This window comes from Scaptodrosophila lebanonensis, unplaced genomic scaffold (assembly GCF_003285725.1).
Source record: "Scaptodrosophila lebanonensis strain 11010-0011.00,11010-0021.00 unplaced genomic scaffold, SlebRS2 tig00000042-arrow-arrow-pilon, whole genome shotgun sequence".
NCBI classification, from domain to species: Eukaryota; Metazoa; Arthropoda; class Insecta; order Diptera; family Drosophilidae; genus Scaptodrosophila; species Scaptodrosophila lebanonensis.
Window position 1 is genome coordinate 14,357 of NW_022060544.1, and position 19,437 is coordinate 33,793.

The 19,437-nt window shown below is 41.2% G+C and overlaps 3 protein-coding genes across 3 annotated transcripts in view; all 3 read right to left on the bottom strand.

Annotated features, from left to right (window-relative positions):
* The window catches only part of LOC115622103 (lachesin), a gene marked incomplete at its 3' end in the record, with an annotated part of 60,423 nt that overhangs the window by 14,040 nt on the left and 26,946 nt on the right, over nucleotides 1–19,437 (bottom strand). The window contains exons 3-5 of the mRNA XM_030515945.1: nucleotides 5,613–5,710; nucleotides 2,002–2,147; nucleotides 1,861–1,922 (exon numbers count right to left, since the gene is read on the bottom strand). Of these exons, the coding sequence (XP_030371805.1) occupies nucleotides 1,861–1,922; nucleotides 2,002–2,147; nucleotides 5,613–5,710 (306 nt within the window). The remainder of the gene's footprint in view (nucleotides 1–1,860; nucleotides 1,923–2,001; nucleotides 2,148–5,612; nucleotides 5,711–19,437) is intronic.
* On the bottom strand, nucleotides 2,986–3,914 carry LOC115622106 (NADH dehydrogenase [ubiquinone] flavoprotein 2, mitochondrial-like). Its single transcript, XM_030515948.1, has one exon. The coding sequence runs from the start codon at nucleotides 3,865–3,867 to the stop codon at nucleotides 3,139–3,141; it is 729 nt and encodes a 242-aa protein (XP_030371808.1). The 5' UTR covers nucleotides 3,868–3,914; the 3' UTR covers nucleotides 2,986–3,138.
* Nucleotides 6,419–7,297, bottom strand: LOC115622107. Its single transcript, XM_030515949.1, has 2 exons — nucleotides 7,004–7,297; nucleotides 6,419–6,953 (listed from the first exon to the last, which is right to left on the bottom strand). Exons 1-2 carry the CDS (start codon nucleotides 7,232–7,234, stop codon nucleotides 6,513–6,515), a joined length of 672 nt encoding a protein of 223 aa, XP_030371809.1. The 5' UTR covers nucleotides 7,235–7,297; the 3' UTR covers nucleotides 6,419–6,512.

The following is a 19,437-nucleotide window of genomic DNA, read 5'->3' on the forward strand; positions in this document are numbered from 1 at the left end:
GCTTACATTAAGAAAAAGTGGACAATATACGTTAGAAGATTTGTTTAAATATATTGCAATTGATTGAAGTACATAAACTTTTTTAATGTAAAAGTTTGCCAGCAGACAGTCAACATGCACAATCATCGAAACATGTTAATGACTCAGCTAGGAATAGCACGTCTTAAATTTTGTGAAATATATAAACACTTTGAAGTATAAATGTGCAAACAGTACCTTAACATTACCAAAGTTTTATAAAAAATACTATTTTGCATGATTTTCTTCCTTTTTATGTTTGTCAGCAGACTTCCACAATTACTCAGTAATCCAAACTGTGATGGAAAATATCTTAATAGTTGTTATTTTTCTTGGATGAAATAAAAAGTGTAACTTATTTACATTAGCTATAAATAAAACATAAAAAATATAGTTTGGTAGTTTCCTATATTATTAGTATTACATCATTTAATTTTTTATACTTTAGGCGAACTTACGAATATATATTACATATTTTTCACTTCTTATCTATTACCTAAACAAAATAAAACCATTTGAGCATACAATGTTGTTCAAATTAAATGAAAGAGGTAATCATATTGTAGATACTCTTAGAAGAATATCAGCAGGTCGTTTTTATTAAATATTAATTTATTTCACGTATTATATTCTGGATTTACAAGACCAATGTTTGGTCAAACTGTTGAAACTCATTTCCGGTATCCTATGATATTTTTTTGTAAATTAAGTTTTAAATTTTGAAAAAAATGAAAATACTTTTTGATTTCCTTGTAGGTTTGAAAGATGGTAGCTTAGTACTTTATCGGCGCTTCCTAGAAGCCTTCCTAGTTCTAAAATACAAGGAAATTCTGTCGTATTTATAAATATGTGGGGTCATCGAACATCCCACAGAGACCGCTTTGTTAGAAGGAGCAAATGGTTGGGCCCCGTTCCCGACCACAGCTAGAATTCTCTAAATGCTTGGAAAAAAGTCGAAGGATGAATTGTTGATATCTGACTGACTGGCTCAGGTATGTCAAATGGAAAAATAAAATCTATGATTGCGTTTTACGAAAACTACTCTGATATGTATTTTAATATTGACACTTATTTTCCTTAACTTTTTTAAAATAAATTTAATTCAAAAATATTCACTAATATGACTTTATAATGATATATAGAAAGAAAAGTATTGCTTTGGACTGATTTTATGTAACTATGTGCAGCTGTTGGCGACACATGTGTGTATTTCAGACTTTGTTGGACCTTTTAAAAATCAAATCTCTATAGAAGCTCTAAAAACTTGTTCTTTGAAATGCTAAAGCAACTGACATAATTAGTTCGAAATGTTTGCGAGAAATATGTACTACACATATTCCGTCCAAGGAAAAACTACAAGTCCTACCTACACATGCATAGCTACACATACATACATACGTGTATGCACATGCATACAAATACATAAATGGATGTGTGGGTGCAATTAGCAGCAATCGAGAGCAGTTAGAAGTTGTGCAGAGAAGAAGTTTTATGTCCAACAACTCGTACCTAACCCACTTTCAATTCAATCAGCGAGGCTCTTGCTGGTCTGAGCAATTAGTGCAATTTAAAAGCAAACTTTTAACTGAAATGGCATGGAAGTTGGAGCCCGCCCAGCTCCGCTTTGTTCCGAAGAGGCGTGGCTGCGACTGGCATCCATAGATTGGTGCGAATCATTGGCCGGTAGATTGCAATTGCGGCCACTTAAGACAAATAACAATTAATTGGAGCTCGCATAGAGTGTGAACTATAAATAATACGAGTACGAGTGGGAAGGGCTTATAAATATAGTACACCATTCAGCGACAGCTAATAAATCTTAGATGGGGCACCATTACTCACCTACTACGTCTAGGAAGCCGACTTGACTCTTCATCGGATCCGTATTGATCTGGCACATATACCTGCAATAAACATTTATGGCTATAGTCCGTCTCTACTTGTATATGGTGTGTGCAGCTTGATTTGATTTCGAGCTCTTACCAGCCCTTGTCCGCTTCCTTCACATCACGTATACGCAATATCCAGGCACGTTTCTCTGCGTGAGTTATGCTCATGCGATGATTTTTGGTTATGACGTGATTTTGTATCGTTAGTATGGTCTGTGTATCGACACGTAGCCACGCAATCTGGCGAGAAGAGAGGGTAAAGTAAATAAACACAAATACATGAGTTTTCCTCTATGTAGCAAATGCTAAAATTGTAAAACTAAAGCGTAGAAACTTTCTTTCCATTCTCCACTCCACTCCTCTCCACTCTCTCTCTCTCTATGTGTGTGTCGCTAATGCCCGCGTAGCGTGGCTCGGTCCCATTTATTAGCCCAAAGACACAAATGTCGCATTTTTAGTAAACGTAACGTCAACTTTGGCCCGTTTTGGGTAATGTGTTAAACAGTTTTCTGGCTTCACTTCATTGAATACACAAAACTGTGTCACAGTTCGTTTAGTGGCAAGGTGTTGCCGGCATTTGGTGGGGCGATTGGGCAAGGTCTAATAAATAGTAACACTTTGTGGTGTGCTCCAAAAAAAAATCAATTACATTTAATGGCTTGCGAAATACTTATTGCAAAAATCATTTAGATTGCTTTGAAGAGGAGATTAGCAGCAGTTTTCTTCAGAGACATTGAGCTTTACCACGTTATTCTGGCATTTGAAACCAATTAGAGAGGTATTTTGGGGCGACTACGACTTGCTATAAATGCAAGCAACATCTTTTATTTTCTTCTAAGACTTAAATAGCTTTCTTGCTGATTTCTCTAGTAACGAATAAAAATTTGACTTTTACAGATCCCTAAAACTTCAGCGAATTGGAACGGAGTGGGATGACGATATCAAAATAAAAGCCGCATTCATGTCCTAAAAACCAAAATTTGTTTTCTATATCCGATACAGCATATTAGTACTATTTAAGCAAACATTTCTGGAAGCCAATATTATTTATTTGGTGAGAAAAGACTCTCCATACCAATGCATTGGTTAGTTAATTATTTAATCGAAAATTGTTCAATACAGATGTTTTTATTACAAACTTAGCTCACAGAAATGCTTCGGAATTGAAATATTGCAGCATTTCATCAGTTAATAGCAAGAATATAGTGTTGTTTAACCGAACGATCTTCTCTTAGAGACCATCTTGCACCCCAAACCCAGGACCTTTGGGCTCTTCGTTCAACGATGTAAGCTTGCCTTTTGGCTCGCTAGCAAAGCGTCCACTGCGTGGACCTGGTGCCGCTATTTTACCGGCCTTGAGATCGTCTAAGATCTCCTGCATGTCCTTAGCTGTTAGATCCTCATAGAAGTCATCATTGATCGCTACCATGGGGGCATTGACGCAGGCGCCCAAGCACTCCACCTCCGAAATGGTGAACATCTTGTCCTTCGTAGTCTCGCCGGGCCCAATGCAGAGCTGCTCCTTACAGGTCGCCATAATCTCGTCGGAGCCGCGCAACCAACAGGGAGTGGTGGTGCACACCTGTATGTGATATTTGCCCATCGGCTTGCGCATGAACATCGTGTAGAAGGTGGCCACCTCGTAGACCCGCATGTTCGGCAATCCCAATATCTCGGCCACCTTGTGCATGGCCGATATGGGGAGCCAGCCGTATTGGCGCTGCGCCAAATCTAGCAATGGAATCATCGCACCACGCTTGTGACCCTCCGGGTAGATACTGAGTATGGCCTCAACTCGCTTCTTATTTGCAGCCGTAAACTCGAAGGGTATATTGGGATTATCTTCAGGAGTGTCACGATGCACGAACAAATTTTCGCTGCTCCTTGCACAGCTGCTGGTGATGGCGCGCAGTCCACTACGAACGCGGAACAGCAAACGTTTCAAGGAAATGTGAATCATTTTGCGTGGAAACAAGTCACAAATATATATACTCGTCTATTCGAATTGCTAAGAATTTTCAGTAATTTTTGAGCAGTCAGGTATGCTTCTTTCTTTAGTTTAAAAGTTTAGTCAAATGGGAGCAATACAGTGTTCGAAATATTTTAGCTGCTCAAGCGCGTTTTAGTGATATCCAACACTGGTGCTAAATTAATGCTTGTCAAGTGCTTCCCAACACTGTTTGATAAAATAACCAATCTAGGACCTTTAAATCAGGTCTAACTATCACATGTGATATTTATATCTTAACGGGGTTGGAAATAAAAGCAAAGCACATTTGAAAAACTTGTTGTTGGCTCACCAATGTAGCTTTAATATTTGAAAAGGGACAACTTCATTAACTCAGCCTAAAATAATGCTCCCTCAAACGGTGGGAATTACATTTTGCAACTCAGAAAACAAGCCTTCAAAAACTGGACATCTTGTGAAAAAGACATATTGCAAACATCATTAGTGCTGGGTATCATATCGTTTCATATTTATCACAATTTAAAAGTGCGATAAGTTGAAAGCAGGCCATCCACGCTGGATGGCCATCTACACTGGATGGCCTGGTTGGTGTATTTCTCGTTTCAGTGGAGATGAGAGTCAATATTGTTGATGTCCCTTTGAACTCTGGATGCGGGTCGTTCTCTCAACTGTGTGTATTTTTGTTACCTTTTGTGCCAAATTCTGAGTATTCCAGAATGAATAGCGTGTTTTTGTCTGCTATACGGTCTGGCATACTATTAACTTGGCACACAACTCTGTCGTCTGAATAGTGTGCGTTTTCAGATTGCGAGCTACTACTACTTGTATGTGCGGAAATATCTGTATGAGTGGCGTTTAATTTGATCACTGGGTGGCGAGGTTGTGCACAAAGTACTTCGTTTTCCAGCGAACAAATAAACGTGGCTCGCCAGTTACCATCAAATATTATTATTCGAATGCTGCCCCGAACGCCCAAGTTTTAAGGTGGAGATATTGGTGTCTCTTACTCAACAGGAACGGTCGAGGACATCATTTTCGCTAACCGGGCCGATGAAGTGTGATCATTGATTGGCATCAACGAACAAAAAATTAGTCGCATGGCCCCCAAAACATATGCCTCATAATATTGGAGAGCGAAGCACTCTAGTCGCCTAACGATATCATCAACGGCAAGGGGCTGTGTATTTTCAATTTATTGCGTGCGTTTTCACTTTCCTGCTTACCTTTTTGTCCAACCAATCCGCCTAAAAGCTGACTAACAATAATTTGCGCCTTGGCATTTCTATTTTGGGCTTGTTCGGCATAACTTTTCGCTATTCATTCGACCCTTCCTCCCCTCTTTCCTTCTGTGCCGCAATGGGTCACGAAATCAAAGTAGTGCCAAGGGGTTTGGAACGTGCCTGCCCCGGGGGCACGAACCCAAGTGAAAAACCCAAACAAAAGGGTCAACAAAATGGCACGCATTATGCGTTTTACGAGCACACGCTTACAAATTCCCTACTTCCATCCCCCAACACCTGCACTGCCCTACACCCCCCACAAACTCAATTTGATGAAGTGTAAATTGTGTGTCTGACAGTGCATATTTCCATTAGCGGCTCTCGAGCTCGTGCCTACCATCTGGTAGGCAGGCAGCAGGTGTTGGCAGTTTAATTGTTCGAATCGGCGAAAATATTAGCGACAGCCTACATTTTGGGAGCACGCAATCCCCATACACGACTTCGTTTCTAACTTACCTTGTAAGTTTGCAAATTGTCGACGACGCATTGCAAAACGGCTTCACGTCCTACCGGCACGGTGACGTTTTGCAGCAGCTCTCCAAACTTTGGTAAATCTGTAAAGAAAAGCAGAGAAAGTATTACTTGGGAGTGGAAACAGAAACAGTAGCAGACTACGAATGAAGATTCATTCTTAAGCTGAAGTAGAAATAACCGCAATACCGACAATGAATTATTTTTAAAACCAAAAACTTACGTGTCTCAACATTCATTTCGAAGTACAAAATCACTTAGATTAATAACATATACTGTTAGTATTTTTATTGGAATGAATTGCCAAGGAGAGGAAATGACCCTAAATTATGATGATTACATCCAATTTGAAAACCAATCGCTTAGTGAGTTATCTAAGATTCATACTGAACATTGTTTTACTCTGGTAAAGCTGAATAATATGTAATCTAATCGAAAACAAGGTACATATTAGAGTGTTTCTTGTGTTGATAGATCGAAACCTCTATATATACCTTATCTTTGATTGGACTAATGTGGTAACAAGTGAAATCTAGTAGCTTTCTGAGTGATAACAATCAAGTCAATCTTATCTTAGAATAGTGGAGCTTAACTTTTAGTCACTGATCGAGTTATGATCCTCAATTCTGCGATAATGCGACTATTCACTGCGAGATCGAGACGGCTTCACAAGACGAAGATGCCAGGCAACCCCAGTTGTCTTAGAATAGCCGAGCTTAACTTTTTACCCGCAATGAAGTTGAGAGCATCTATTCTACGATAATACGACCTTGAACAGCAAACCAGTAGGATGTTTGTGAATATATATTATAATAAATTAAACAACTTTATTGGAAATACTGGGACGGAGTATACATAAAAAAATCGACACTGCCATTCGAACAACTAATTTTTCTTCTTTTTTTTCGGCACCTTACGCTTTTTGGGGGTGCCCTTGGCTTTAAGTTTGGCTTTGGGCGCCTTCAAAGTACTATCTGTGGGCTCTACTTTGATTCGTATTGGTTGTTCCCATGTGAGATCAATTGTTTCCATTTGGCAAAGGGGGTGCACTTCGGGCCCTTTTCTACGGCCACCGTTCGCTGGTGGTTTTTTCCTGACTGCCTTGGTCCTTGGTCTGGGTCTACGTTTCCCTTTCAGCTGTCTACTCACTTTAAGAGCGGGTCTCGTTTTGGTTTTCAAGGAAGTCTTCTTTAAGCTCTGGCGCTGCATTTGTCGAGTCTTTGGCTGCTGTTTTCGCACACGCCTATTCTTTTGCACTTCATTGCGTATATTGGCCAGACAGTTGGGAATGAGTCTTAGCCTTGGCTGCGGCAGGGACGGCTGAGTCTGCTTGGGAACAACTTTCAGTTCGAGGACCGCATTTATTCCATACTTACTTCACGTTCGTAGAGCTTGCGCTGTTGGTGGGACAACGTTTGCCAAGCATCTCGGGAGTATCGAATGGCTGTCTCCAGACTCATATTGTTGATAACGCAGAATTCGCGTATGAAATTATAGAACTGTGATTCAGTGGCATCGTTGGGCTTAAAGCGGGCCACGTCAGGCAATAGGGAGCCTTTTAAGCTCATAGGTATGGGTTCGGGGGCGCCCTTTAAAAAGCTGAACATTTTCAAATTAACAACTTTTTTCTTTACAACTCTTGAATTTTGATGGTGTTCAAAAACGAATGAACAAATTTGTAATATTTGTTCAGGGCTTCCTATGACTGAATATTCGATTTTTTGGATTTCTAGTGCAAAAAATGTTTAGGTCTGCAAAGAGTATTGAGTATGGATATACTATATATATTGATATTTAGCAGAAAAAGTGAAAGGGAAAAATACAAACAATGCATACAGAGTGCAGCATCCTTAGGTATTTAATGAGAATCGAAGTAACGAAACAGAAATATTAAATTATCGAAAATGAAATATCAATTATCCAAAGCGATGTATCGAAAAAAGATGTCCTCCAAACTATCTTTTAGTGATATAGCTGAAAGCATTGAATTTGGAATCAGAAAGTTTGAATGTGTAAAGGAAAGCCGCACTTTGAAATTCTCAAAATAGGTTTATACGAAATTAGTATTAGTATTTACTCACATACTTAGTTATTTACTAACTGAAATTTAATCAACTCCATCGTCTGCTAAGCTTATTCTTCAGTCCCTCAGTCTAGGAACGATATCGACAAAACAATACACTAATGCCTCGTACTCGAGTGCTGAGCCAATGTGTATGAGTTACTCTATAGCTTTGGCCTGAAGTCACTTGACTTACCCGACAAACAACCCGTTAAGTGTCTTTAAGCCCCCCAAAACAGTCAATCAAGTCAACACAATTGCTCAACGGAGCGCTCAAAGTGTTGACTTTAAACACGCCCGCAAGTATGCAACAGATTTGCGGTCTTTCGAGCATGAGACTTTAAAACTTTGCCGCCTACTCTTGTGTGCCGCTTTGTTTGTTGTTTCATTTGTTTGCCTCACCATGGCGCTGACATGTGAGAGCAGCGGCTCAACAAACTTTGCGTTGCGCATACGCGACATGGGCGGCAAGAAAAAAAGAGGAACAAAAATAAACATAAACGACGCTTCACATATGCGGGGCACGCGTCAGTTAAAGGAAATCAACACATAACAATCTTGTACTTAAAATGCGTAAACAAAGTGATAAGCGCTGAACAGAGAAAGGGTCCTGGCAGGAGGCGGGGTAGGCAGAAAAGCGGGAGCAAGGCCAAGTGAAAGTTAAGTCCAAAATGTTTTCTGATGTTTATTGATCAACCCTGGTAGCTGTCAAAGTGACTAGTCGACTTTTTATTGTGCGCTCCGTGAAAAATTGTAATAAATTCCTCTTTTTCAATTATTTCGCGTATAGTGCGTTAAAAAAAAAAAAAAAAAAAACCACCCGGAAACCTAGTTTCACCTTGGCTTTTTGGCAATCGTTTAGTATCCTTATTTTCTTGGATTCCAATCAACAATTAATCTGCTGTATGGGGCTGCTCTGCTGACGTATACACGTCATCGGAGCAGAGACAGCCCAGAATTTTTCTTCTTTGCTTGTTTTGCAAGTCATCTTATCTCACGTAAATGAATGCTGATGAAGACTCGGCCGCTCTCGGAGCAGCTGAGGAAGTAGTCAATAAGCTGCCGAAGTACGTGGAGATGAGAAAAATTTCTGGTAAATCACCTTCGGAGCTGAGAGCAAAAATAACCAAGGACTTGCATATGTCAATGGGAAAACCATACTTAAAGCCGTCAATCTCAACCAGTAACTGGATTGCCTCAACCACTTGTACATCGACTACAAGTACCCTAACATTTTCTGTGGTGAACTCTCAATCAATGTATACTACAGTAGCGACATCAAATGGCAGTTTGTGCTCCACACCCGCCGTTGTGAGTACACCGGCTTCAATCACAAACTTAGTTGCAAATCCAACTCTGGACAAATTTTGCTCGTTTCAAATGCCAGTACCCGGTATTAATAGGAAGCGGAAAGGAGCCGTCGAGTCACTAAAATCGGCTCAAAAAAATAAGCCAACTCCTGTCAATACAACCCAGGGACAACGAACTGCGTCCTCCTCTCCGCCAGCGCTTCAAAATAATAGATTTGCAGCCCTTTCGGAAGAAGCTGATTCCATTATGGAAATGGAAGAGCCAGATTCCGAAGATCCATCGAGCCAGCAAAATGAAGCCAGCCGTTTCCAGCAGGGAAGTAGTATTCCTAAGCCTCCTGCTATATGTGTGCCACAAGTCAACAAATTGGATAAGCTGGAGGTGGCGCTCAATTCTGCTGTCTCCCCTAACGATTACGACATACGCACATCGAAATCTGGGATCTCGCGTATTTATACGAAGAATTCGAATGCGTTTCGTGCAATAATCAAATTATTGTCCAATCAAAATTGTCAATTCTGGCACCACCAGTTGAAGGAGAACAAACCCTGCAGATTGGTGCTCAGAGATATTCATCCCAATGTACCCAGGCAATTAATAGAGCGCACCTTTACCGACAAGGGCTTTACAGTTTTGAATATATATTGCCCCAGAAAACCGGACTGGCGTAACATTCAAATTAATGAGGAGGATGGTGAGGACATAAATAATGTTAAAACAAGACAAAATATGTTTTACGTTAACCTCCAGAACGCACCCAACGTTGCTGAGGCACTAAAAATAACTCAAATTGGTAGACACAGGGTTACAATATCAAAGGCCAAACAGAGTAAAGAGCTGGTACAATGCTTCAGATGCCAAGATTTCGGGCACACGAGGAACTATTGCCTTAAAAAGCCGGTTTGCGGTAAATGCTCGGGGGACCATGATACTGGCTCAAAATCATGTAACCTGAATGATAATGGGGAATTTATATGCGCTAATTGCGGCGAAGACCACATGTCGAGCTTCAGAGGCTGCAAGGTAAGAATTGATCTAGCCAAAAAACTTAAGCCAGCTGTGAGGTTGCCGAAAGATGGACTAGTTATCGGTAGCAATAGGAGTTACCCAAATAACCAAGGCACTAAAGTACAGTTTATCTCAAACTCTACTGTTAAGAGTGGCTTCTCTTATGCTGATGCAGCTAGGCCAATTGGAGAAAAACGTACCAGCGCGCCAACAAACCAAAACTCGCCCCGATCACACAGTTCCGCCGAAGATTGGCATCTAAACAACAAATTTAGTATGCTGGAAAAGGCGATTTTAGATCTAAACGCAAGAATGGATCAAATGTATAAGCTCATACAGGAAAATATGGATTCCAATAGAGCCTTCCGTGACTTGGTACAAAAACTAATATCCAAATGTTAAATCCGCTGTTAAAAATCGGATTATGGAACGCACGGGGCCTGGTCAAAAACAATGATGAACTCAGGCTTTTCCTAAGTTCAAACTCGATCGATATCATGTTAATAACCGAAACGCATATGCGTCCTGGCTTGAACGCATATTTGCCAGGATACGACCAGTACTACGCTAATCATCCTAGTGGCACCGCTAAAAGTGGTTCTGCAGTCATCATTAGATCAAGTATCGCTCATTCACAGAATGAGCCAATTCTAAAAACAAGCATCCAAGCGGCCAGCGTAACTTTACCGACGAATGGTGGAAGCATCAAAGTCTCCTCCCTATATCTTCCTCCCAATGAAGCTTGGTGCAGGGCCGACTTTGATCTATTGCTTGCAACCTTAGGAGATAAGTTTATTGTAGGCGGTGATTTTAATGCAAAACACCAATGGTGGGGTAATTCCAGATCTTGCAGGCGAGGAAGGTGTTTGCAAGAGGCCATAGCTAGTACTACTTGCCAAGTTCTTGCTACTGGAGAGCCAACTTTCTACTCTTACAACACACGGCTTAACCCCTCTGCACTAGACTTCTTTATTGTCAACAGGATTGCCCTAAACAGACTCACCGTTGAAACAAAATATGAGCTCGCATCGGATCACCTTCCAGTAGTAGCGACGCTACATCATGCACCGCAATATAATCCCAAGAGGGAATATATTCTACCACCTGGCTCCCGTATTGATGTTTTTAAAGCCGATCTCGAAAGAAGAATTAACCTGAACGTCGAAATTAACAGCCCAGAGGATATCGAAGACGCGATATCAATCCTCATGAAGAACATTTCACTGGCTGCGTCTTCTGCTGCACCGAAAACTTTACGCTTGCCAACCCAACATAGTCATGCTAGTCTACCACCAACGGCTGCTGCGCTCTTAAGCCTGAAAAGAAGAGTCAGGAAAGAATATGCAAGAACTGGAGATACTCGCATTCATCAAATCTACAAAAGACTGTCCAATCGACTGCAAAAAGAGCTTGCTAAAATCAGACAAGGCAGAATTGATGACATATTGGAAAGTGCTGGTCCAGATGCATCATTTAATTACTCGCTCTGGAAGCTTACGAGGCGATTTAAGAGGCTGGTCATCCCTAAGACTCCAATTAAGGATCCTACAGGTGGATGGAGCTACTCCAGTCAGCAGAAAGCTGAAATCTTTGCAAACAGCCTAGAGGAAAGATTTAAGCCTTTTGACTTTACAACAGCAGATAGGCGAAGGGTAGTCGAGCTTAGGCTGGAGATGCCATTCCAAATGGCCTTGCCTGCAAGCCCAGTTACACTTCAAGAAGTGGTACAGCAGATAAAAAATCTAAAGGTAAAAAAAGCGCCTGGAGAAGACCTTTTAGACAACAGGACGCTGAAACTGCTCCCCACAAGGGCTCTGCTGTATATTGTCTTGCTCATGAATAACATACTCAGGCTGAGGCACTTTCCAAACTGCTGGAAAATGGCGCTAATTACGATGATTCCAAAGCCAGAGAAACAGCATACTGAAGTAGATGGATATAGGCCGATTAGTCTGCTACCTGCCCTCGGGAAGATGATGGAACGCGTGATTCTGGACCGGATTCTCCAGCTCGAAGCCGTGGCGCGCAGAATTCCAAAATGGCAATTTGGTTTTCGAAGAAGTCACGGAACACCGGAACAGCTCCACCGTGTGGTCAACTTCGCCCTGGAAGTGTAACGGGTATAGGACATATCCCAGTAGAGTAGGCGAGATGGTGTGTGTATGTTGGAGAGCGCACGCTATATGTTCCGGCTCGGGCTCGTCGGCTAGTGGGTGGTGTTCGAGGTCTCTCCAATCATACGGCCTTTCATTAAGCTTATTATTTAAAGTTAAAGCGTGCTGTGGGGAAGCCAAAAAAAAACCGGTAAAGATATACATGAATATGACTAACAAAAGGATCGCGGGTTGGCAGACCACGTAACACAAGTGAACACACCTCTGGTATTCCCCTGATGGTGTTGAGGAAGTATTGGCCCACCCATCCTTGGTCATTTATATCCAAAAACAATTATGCAAATGACCCCTTTGAACCTCTACATGCTGTGGCTAGCGGAAATCAATGTTAGGCGGAATTTAAGCGAACATTATAAACTTTTTATTAAAAACTAAAATCATAATTTTCAAGGAATTCCAAAAAAAAGTGACCGTACATTAACCGATAATAGAAATCTAAAGCTAATTATCACTGGATTCGTAGCCAGTAGCAGAATAGGTAAACATATGACTGCCTTAAAATACTAGTGTAAATATAAATTGAGCAAGGTGAGTAAAGCAACGGCTTGGCTGTAAGAGATGGTTAATAATTGAAATGGATCGTAATATAATAGGAAAAAAATTTGATGTAAGAGAAAGTGTTGATATTTAAAGTGTTATAAATTCTTGCATCGCTTTTTTTTTTTTTTGTAAAGATTGGCCATAAATTTAAGTAAGTAATGACCGCAATCAAGTATAACGTTATTACGGTGATTTAAAAAAAAATAATAATAATGCGGAAATTAGACTTTACATGGCCAGCAGGCAGACATATGACGCATATGAACAGGTGTTTTATTTATTTTTTTTTTTTGTTTTTGTACGCGTGCTCTTCTGCATGAAAGTAAATAAAATTCAAACGGTTCTACTTACAGTTGTCGTCCAACGTCGAAAGATCTTTCCGTTGAGGCGCTCTGCATAGGCTCGTTGCTGCTTACATGCACATTAATTATGATTTTTAATTTGTTTGTAAAATTTTATGTTGAAATTTTGGTTTTAAAAACATGCACTTTTCATACCTTCACTTGTCGCCATGCTTAATAAAATTTTATTTCGAAACGTATAGTCAAAGGGGTTTTTATTTGTTGTTTTGCCTTTTTTTTTTGTTGCCTTCTCTTTTCTTTTTTTTCTCTTTGGTTTTCACTTATTTCTTTTTTTTCCCTCTCTACACACCCGGCCGTGCTGCTTTGCTCACATCGGATATAGATCAATTTAAGTATAAGGCCGTATACGACCCAAAAAAAAAGAATATAAGACGAAAGAATAGAAAAAAAATAAATGCCTAGTTCTCTCGGTTGCACTTTTTTTGTTGTTTTTGCAGGGCCCACATTTGTGTATAGTTTTACATATATATAGTTTTTATAATTTTTTTTTTTTTTTTTACGCAGGCCCTCTTCACTAAAGCCACCTGGGGCTTCGCCACCTTTTCGGTGCACGGAAACGCAACAAAAAAAACAGGTGCCCTAGCTTAAGCCGACGACCGTCATATCGGATATGATCCACGCAACTGAGGCGGTGATTCTTTTCGCCGTTCCAGTGGCCTGAGCGAAGCGCCGATCTCGTTTCTAGCACGCCTCCTTCTCCCGTGCACTTCCCTTTTCCTAGTCGTCGCTCTAGCAAGTGCCCATCAAAGCGATAAGCAAAGGTTAATGCCCTTTATGGGGATTGGACTTTTTATTAAGTGCCAATTCCGATATCCGGAAGTGGCACCAGGCAGAATTCCTTTTGCTAACACAATTGAAGTGAAAGATTACTGCAAATTCTCCAAATTTGTTGCAGCAGGCTTAACGCTTTGGCCCAGCCGAATTTGAAACGGACTATAGGTTATACTATATGTATGACCATATATTTGCCAGCCAGAGTATATTGGGCACAACCTGCTCCCATGCGATCTTCAAGCGAAAAGAAAGTATCCGGATGCCGAGGCTACGCAAGAAAACTTTTCTTTGCGGAAATTGCTTCACCCCCTCTTCTGACAATCTCCCTTTGACAGGTCAAGGTTGAAGAAAGGGCCACTGACAACTAGCAAATATTGCCACTGAGCAATACTGAAAATAACCCATAGGTGGCCGATAGCCGTGCGGCTGCAGAAAATAATTTTTTTTTGTACATATATAAAAACAATTATGGAAAATTTGTTTGTTTCGTCTGCTAAGGCAAGAATAATAAAAAATGCGATCATAGGCAGTTGGCGCTAAGACGAATCGCCAATTCAAACCGTAACTAAACAAGCAGTGCGTAAACATAAATAGCCAATGAACTGCTTGACTAAGGGAATGCAATTTAATTTACGATATTCGCCGCCAGCGTCGTTACAAATTCCCCCCTGCTAAATTCAATCTTGGGTTTCAAAGCAAACGCAAGATTGAAAACACCAGACGCTGCAAGAAAACAAATTCTTACTGACGCAAGTCTTTCGCATGATAACGACCCAGTATTTTCCCTTGCAAATTTTCGACCTCGTAATAAGAATTTCCAAGTTTACGTCGAACTCTCGCTTTCACAAAAGCTGGTCCTAACTTTGCATTGTATCCGGCTGGAAAATTACTCTGTTTAAAATTTCTAAGGAAGATTTCTTGTCCAACTGAATAAGAAACCTCACGCGACCGCAAATTATAGATTTTTTCGTTCTTCTGCTGCTGTTTCTTCATTGTCTCAAGCGCCTTACTGCGCACAATATCGAGCGAATCCTCTCTTGAGAAAACAACCGCTCTATCCTCAATAAGGCGCAACGTTTTAAGCAACTTGTACGTTGAACCTGAAGTAATCATATGCTGACCAAAGACCATGTAATAAGGTGTTGTGCCGAGGCCAGAGTGGACAGCAGACCGTAAAGCGCAGCAGATACTGCTCAAACTTTCATCCCAGTCTTTTTGATCTGGACGAATATACGAACGGATGGCTGCTATAACTGAGCGATTCACGCGCTCAGAAGCATTTGCCTGAGGCGAATGCACCGCTGTAAGTGAATGGAAAATTTTGTTTTCCCGCAAGAATTTTTGAAATGCTTCAGATTTAAACTGGGAACCATTATCCGATACTATAGTTTCGGGCACCCCAAATGTATGAAACAATTCTTGCTGCATGTACTTAACAACCGTTTCTGCATTCAATTTCCTTACTGCCTTCAGAAAAACAAATTTAGAGTAATGATCTAAAACAATGAAGATGGCAATATTTCCGCTGCGTGACCGAGGATATGGACCTAAAAAGTCAACGTATAAACGTTGGAAAAATCTCTCAGACTCCGCAGGTTTGCCCAAAGGTGGTCGCATCGGAAAATTCGGTGCTTTTGTCATCTTGCAAGTTTCGCAAGCATTTACGTACGTCTTGACATCATCAACAAGACCAGGCCAAAAATAGTAACGCCGGACTCGTTCCAACGTTTTATGGATCCCGCCATGTGATGCTAACGGATTGTCATGGGCATTGCGGAGTACTTCCTCGACCAAGTTCTTAGGTATCCACAATTTCCAAGCATAATTGTCGTGTAGCTGATCACCCGTTGTATGCACGGTGCGCCTATACAGCATATTGTCAACCACCTTCAAGTCCGGAAACTGGTCATTGTTGGCTTTAACTGACTCGACCATATCCAGATAATCAGCTGACTTAAAATGTTCTGAGTCCAAATTTACAATTAGGCCCTTATTATAGTCAATTGCTGCTAATTCGTCCTCGTTTACGCGTGACAGCGCATCTGGCACAATATTTAATTTGCCTTTTCGATGCTCAATATTAAATCGAAAACCCTGCAGTTTTAACGACCAACGCGCTAAACGGGAATGTAAATCGGTTTGCGACATAAGCCATTTTAAAGAGGCATGATCGGTAATGACTGTAAATTCATGCCCTTCAACATACGGACGAAATCGTTTGATACATACGATGGCTGCCAAACATTCCTGCTCGGTGACAGAATAATTTCTTTGGGCCTTGTTTAATTTCTTAGATACGAATGCAATCGGCATTTCGTCTCCTGCTTCTGACTTTTGTACAAGAACCCCACCTACTCCTGTCTTGCTTGCATCGCAATGTAAGTAAAAAGGTTTGGAAAAATCGGGACTGATCAAAAGTGGAGCAGAACTAAGCATTGATTTTAAAGTTTCAAACGCTTTTTCTCCTTCGACAGACATAGTAAATTTACGCTTTTGCTTCAGCAAATCTGTTAGTGGAGCAGTGACTCCAGCAAAGTTGTTTATAAACTTTCTATACCATCCGGCCATACCAAGGAAACGCCTTAACGCCCTTAAATTCTGAGGTAAAGGAAAATCTACAATCGCTGACACTTTGCTAGGGTCTGTGCGTATTACTCCCTCTCCGATTATGTGGCCTAAGTATTTTACGCTACGCATACAGAAATTGCTTTTTTCGCAATTTATTGTCAAGCCGGCTGCCTGTATGCAAGAAGCTACTTTGCGCAAAACATGCATATGCGCCTGAAAACTATCTGAAACCACTAATAAATCATCCAGATATATAAACACCTCATTCCTCAGAGCCGCTGGTATTACCTTGTCCATCAAGCGGGACATGGTTTGAGGAGCATTGCAGAGCCCGAATGGCATGACCTTAAAATGATATAAAGGTCTACCTGGTATGGTAAAAGCGGTTTTGTCGCGAGATGCGGTATCGAGTGGGATTTGCCAAAAAGCATCTTTTAAATCCAAACTCGTTATGAACATTGCCTTTGGTAGCCTGCTTAGTATGCCATCAATTTGTGGTAAAGGATATGCATCCTTTTGCGTAACTGCATTCACCTTTCTACTGTCTAAGCAGAGCCGCACTTTGCCAGGCTTTTGGACCAACACCACAGGCGAGGACCAGGCACTGTCTGACTCCTCAATGACATTTAGCTTCAACAATCGATCGACCTCAGCATATAAAAGTTTTTCAACCGCTGGCGATACTGGAAAATGTCTTTGCTTTATTGCCTTGGCGTTGCCCACATCTATAGAGTGAGATACTAAATGTGTTTTACCTAAACCAGCTACGGCAAACGATGGAAACTGCGCTATAACATTCTGCAATTCCGATTGCTGAGCCAAAGTCAAATTGTGTGTACCCCTATCTACTTCTGCCAATTGCAAATTAGATGGAAGTAACCCAAAACTGTTCCAAAAGTCTATGCCCAAGTATAAGTCTTGACTAAGAGAAGGTATTATATGGAATACAATGTTCTTTTTCTTATCATTGTATTCAATTGGTAATGTCACTCGTCCCAAAATTGTTTGACTACTGCCGTCCGCAGTGCAAGCGTTGCCAAGAATCTTTTTGAGTCCTATCTTGCTACGTATAACTTCCTGGGCCAATTGTCCACTAATACAGCTCATTGATGCTCCTGTATCTAATAAGCCTGAAACAACTCGACCTAATATTTTAATATCTGCATACGGACGTTGGTCCTTAGCATTTTTGCCAATAGCCGAGATAACTTTCGCTGCATGCCAAAAAGATTTAAGTCTAGCTGTGTTGCGCGAACGTTTACCAGGATGAAGATACGTTGGAAAGTTGGCGGATTCTTTTAAAATCTGAATTCGGTGAGGCCAGCATGACGTAATGTCAGGCATAGTCTCAAAATGTGGTACGTCCGGTATATTTTCAACAATAGTTGAGTTTATTTTATTATGATACTGGTCTACAACTCCGTGTTTGTCGACCGAGAATGGTGAGCGATCTGAGGCGGTCGACTGCCTTGGGTGCTCGCTTTCGCGTTTTTTGAGCATCGCTGACATGATGGCTTGTAGGTATTTGCCACTCCACAACCATAACAAAACACTTTTCTTTTGGCAATACAGTCCTGATAGCGGTGACCCTCCTTCCTACAGTTCCAACAGACTAATGCTAACGCTTCTATATCTAAAGGAACTTCGTCTTCCCCAAACTCAGAAGCCTCTTCCCAATTACCTCCATTGACTACTTCAGCTACGTTAGTTCTGAACGGAAGTGCTTTACGATAAGTCTGCGTGCGATTAATGCTTTCCAAAAAGCATTCGCGCCTGCGACAAATTTCCCGCAACTGCTCAACAGAGTTGATCTGCAGATTCAAAATTTCATGCTGAATTTCTGGTTTCAAGTTGCGCCTCAAAACCTCAACTAACGTTTGCTCCGACAGTGGAGTTTGCAAACGGTCAGTCAGCAGCACAATCGCATCATAAAATGCATCAAAGCTTTCTTTCTCGCGCTGCTTCCTATCGCGTATTAATTCGCGGATATCCACGTCGGTGCGAGTGTCCCTAAATTGTTTGCGTAAGGCCGCGCATAACTCTGGCCAACGTATATGTCCACTGGACTTGTGAAAACGCCAGAAGAAATCGCTAGCTTTTCCCTCAAACAGCGTACTAGCATTTCCGCATAATAAATCGAAATTTCCTTCCAAAGTTTGATGAGTCAAAGCCTCAACCCGGTATAAGAAATTATCAATAGACAAACTACTGCGTTCACCAGAAAATCTAAGTTTCCAGCTAGTAATGATTTGGCCAACTTTATCGGGTCTACTCAACAAGCTAGAATTGATCGAACGAGGCGATGCATTAGGAGGTGCCGTTGATGGTATGTTAATGGCATTGTTAGAGCCAATGCCCAATAGTTGTTGCAAAGAAGCGGTCTGATCTGGTATTTCTAACGATATGTTTCTTGATTCTGCCGTTGCTGCAGGGGCCGCTGGTGTGGCTGCCGCTGGTGCAGCTGACAATTGAGCTGCAAGATTTTCTTGTAGTAATCTCCCTATCTGACCAGTTAACTCCAGCATTAATCCAGTCTGCATTGCTTTAACAGCTTCTGCAATCGCTGCTCCGACCTCAGGAGAAAGGCTTGAATTACCAACAGTACTGAGGTTGACGGTATTAGGTGGGCTTGGACTAACACTAGTTCGCCTTGCCTCACTGGACGTGCTAGCCGAACCTTGTTGTCGAGATTGTGCCCTTGTGTTGTAAGCCGAAGTTGTTGGCTTTGCCAAAGGCTTACTTATGCAAACCTCTCTGCAAACGGGACATAAATTTGAGGCATGGAAATGCGTTGTAATGCATGCCTTATGGAATATGTGTCCACAAGTCACCCTATGTGTTTCCAAATCCTGTAAGTTGCCCTTGCATAAAAAGCAAAGGTCAGTTGCCGATTCGGCACTGGTTTCTGTAGACCGATTTAGTGGCATCTCGAAGCTACTATTAATACTTCAATGCATATGCAAGCAAAACACTTGCAAGAATAAATGCAAAACAAAATCCCAAATCAAAAC

Excerpts from the sequence above, each read along its gene's own strand:
- LOC115622106 (XM_030515948.1), bottom strand. The coding sequence starts at position 3,867 with ATGATTCACATTTCCTTGAAACGTTTGCTGTTCCGCGTTCGTAGTGGA.
- LOC115622107 (XM_030515949.1), bottom strand. The coding sequence starts at position 7,234 with ATGTTCAGCTTTTTAAAGGGCGCCCCCGAACCCATACCTATGAGCTTA. Across the intron at positions 6,954-7,003 it reads GCAAGCTCTACGAACGTGAA|ACTCAGCCGTCCCTGCCGCA; the intron begins GTAAGTATGGAA and ends GTTCCCAAGCAG.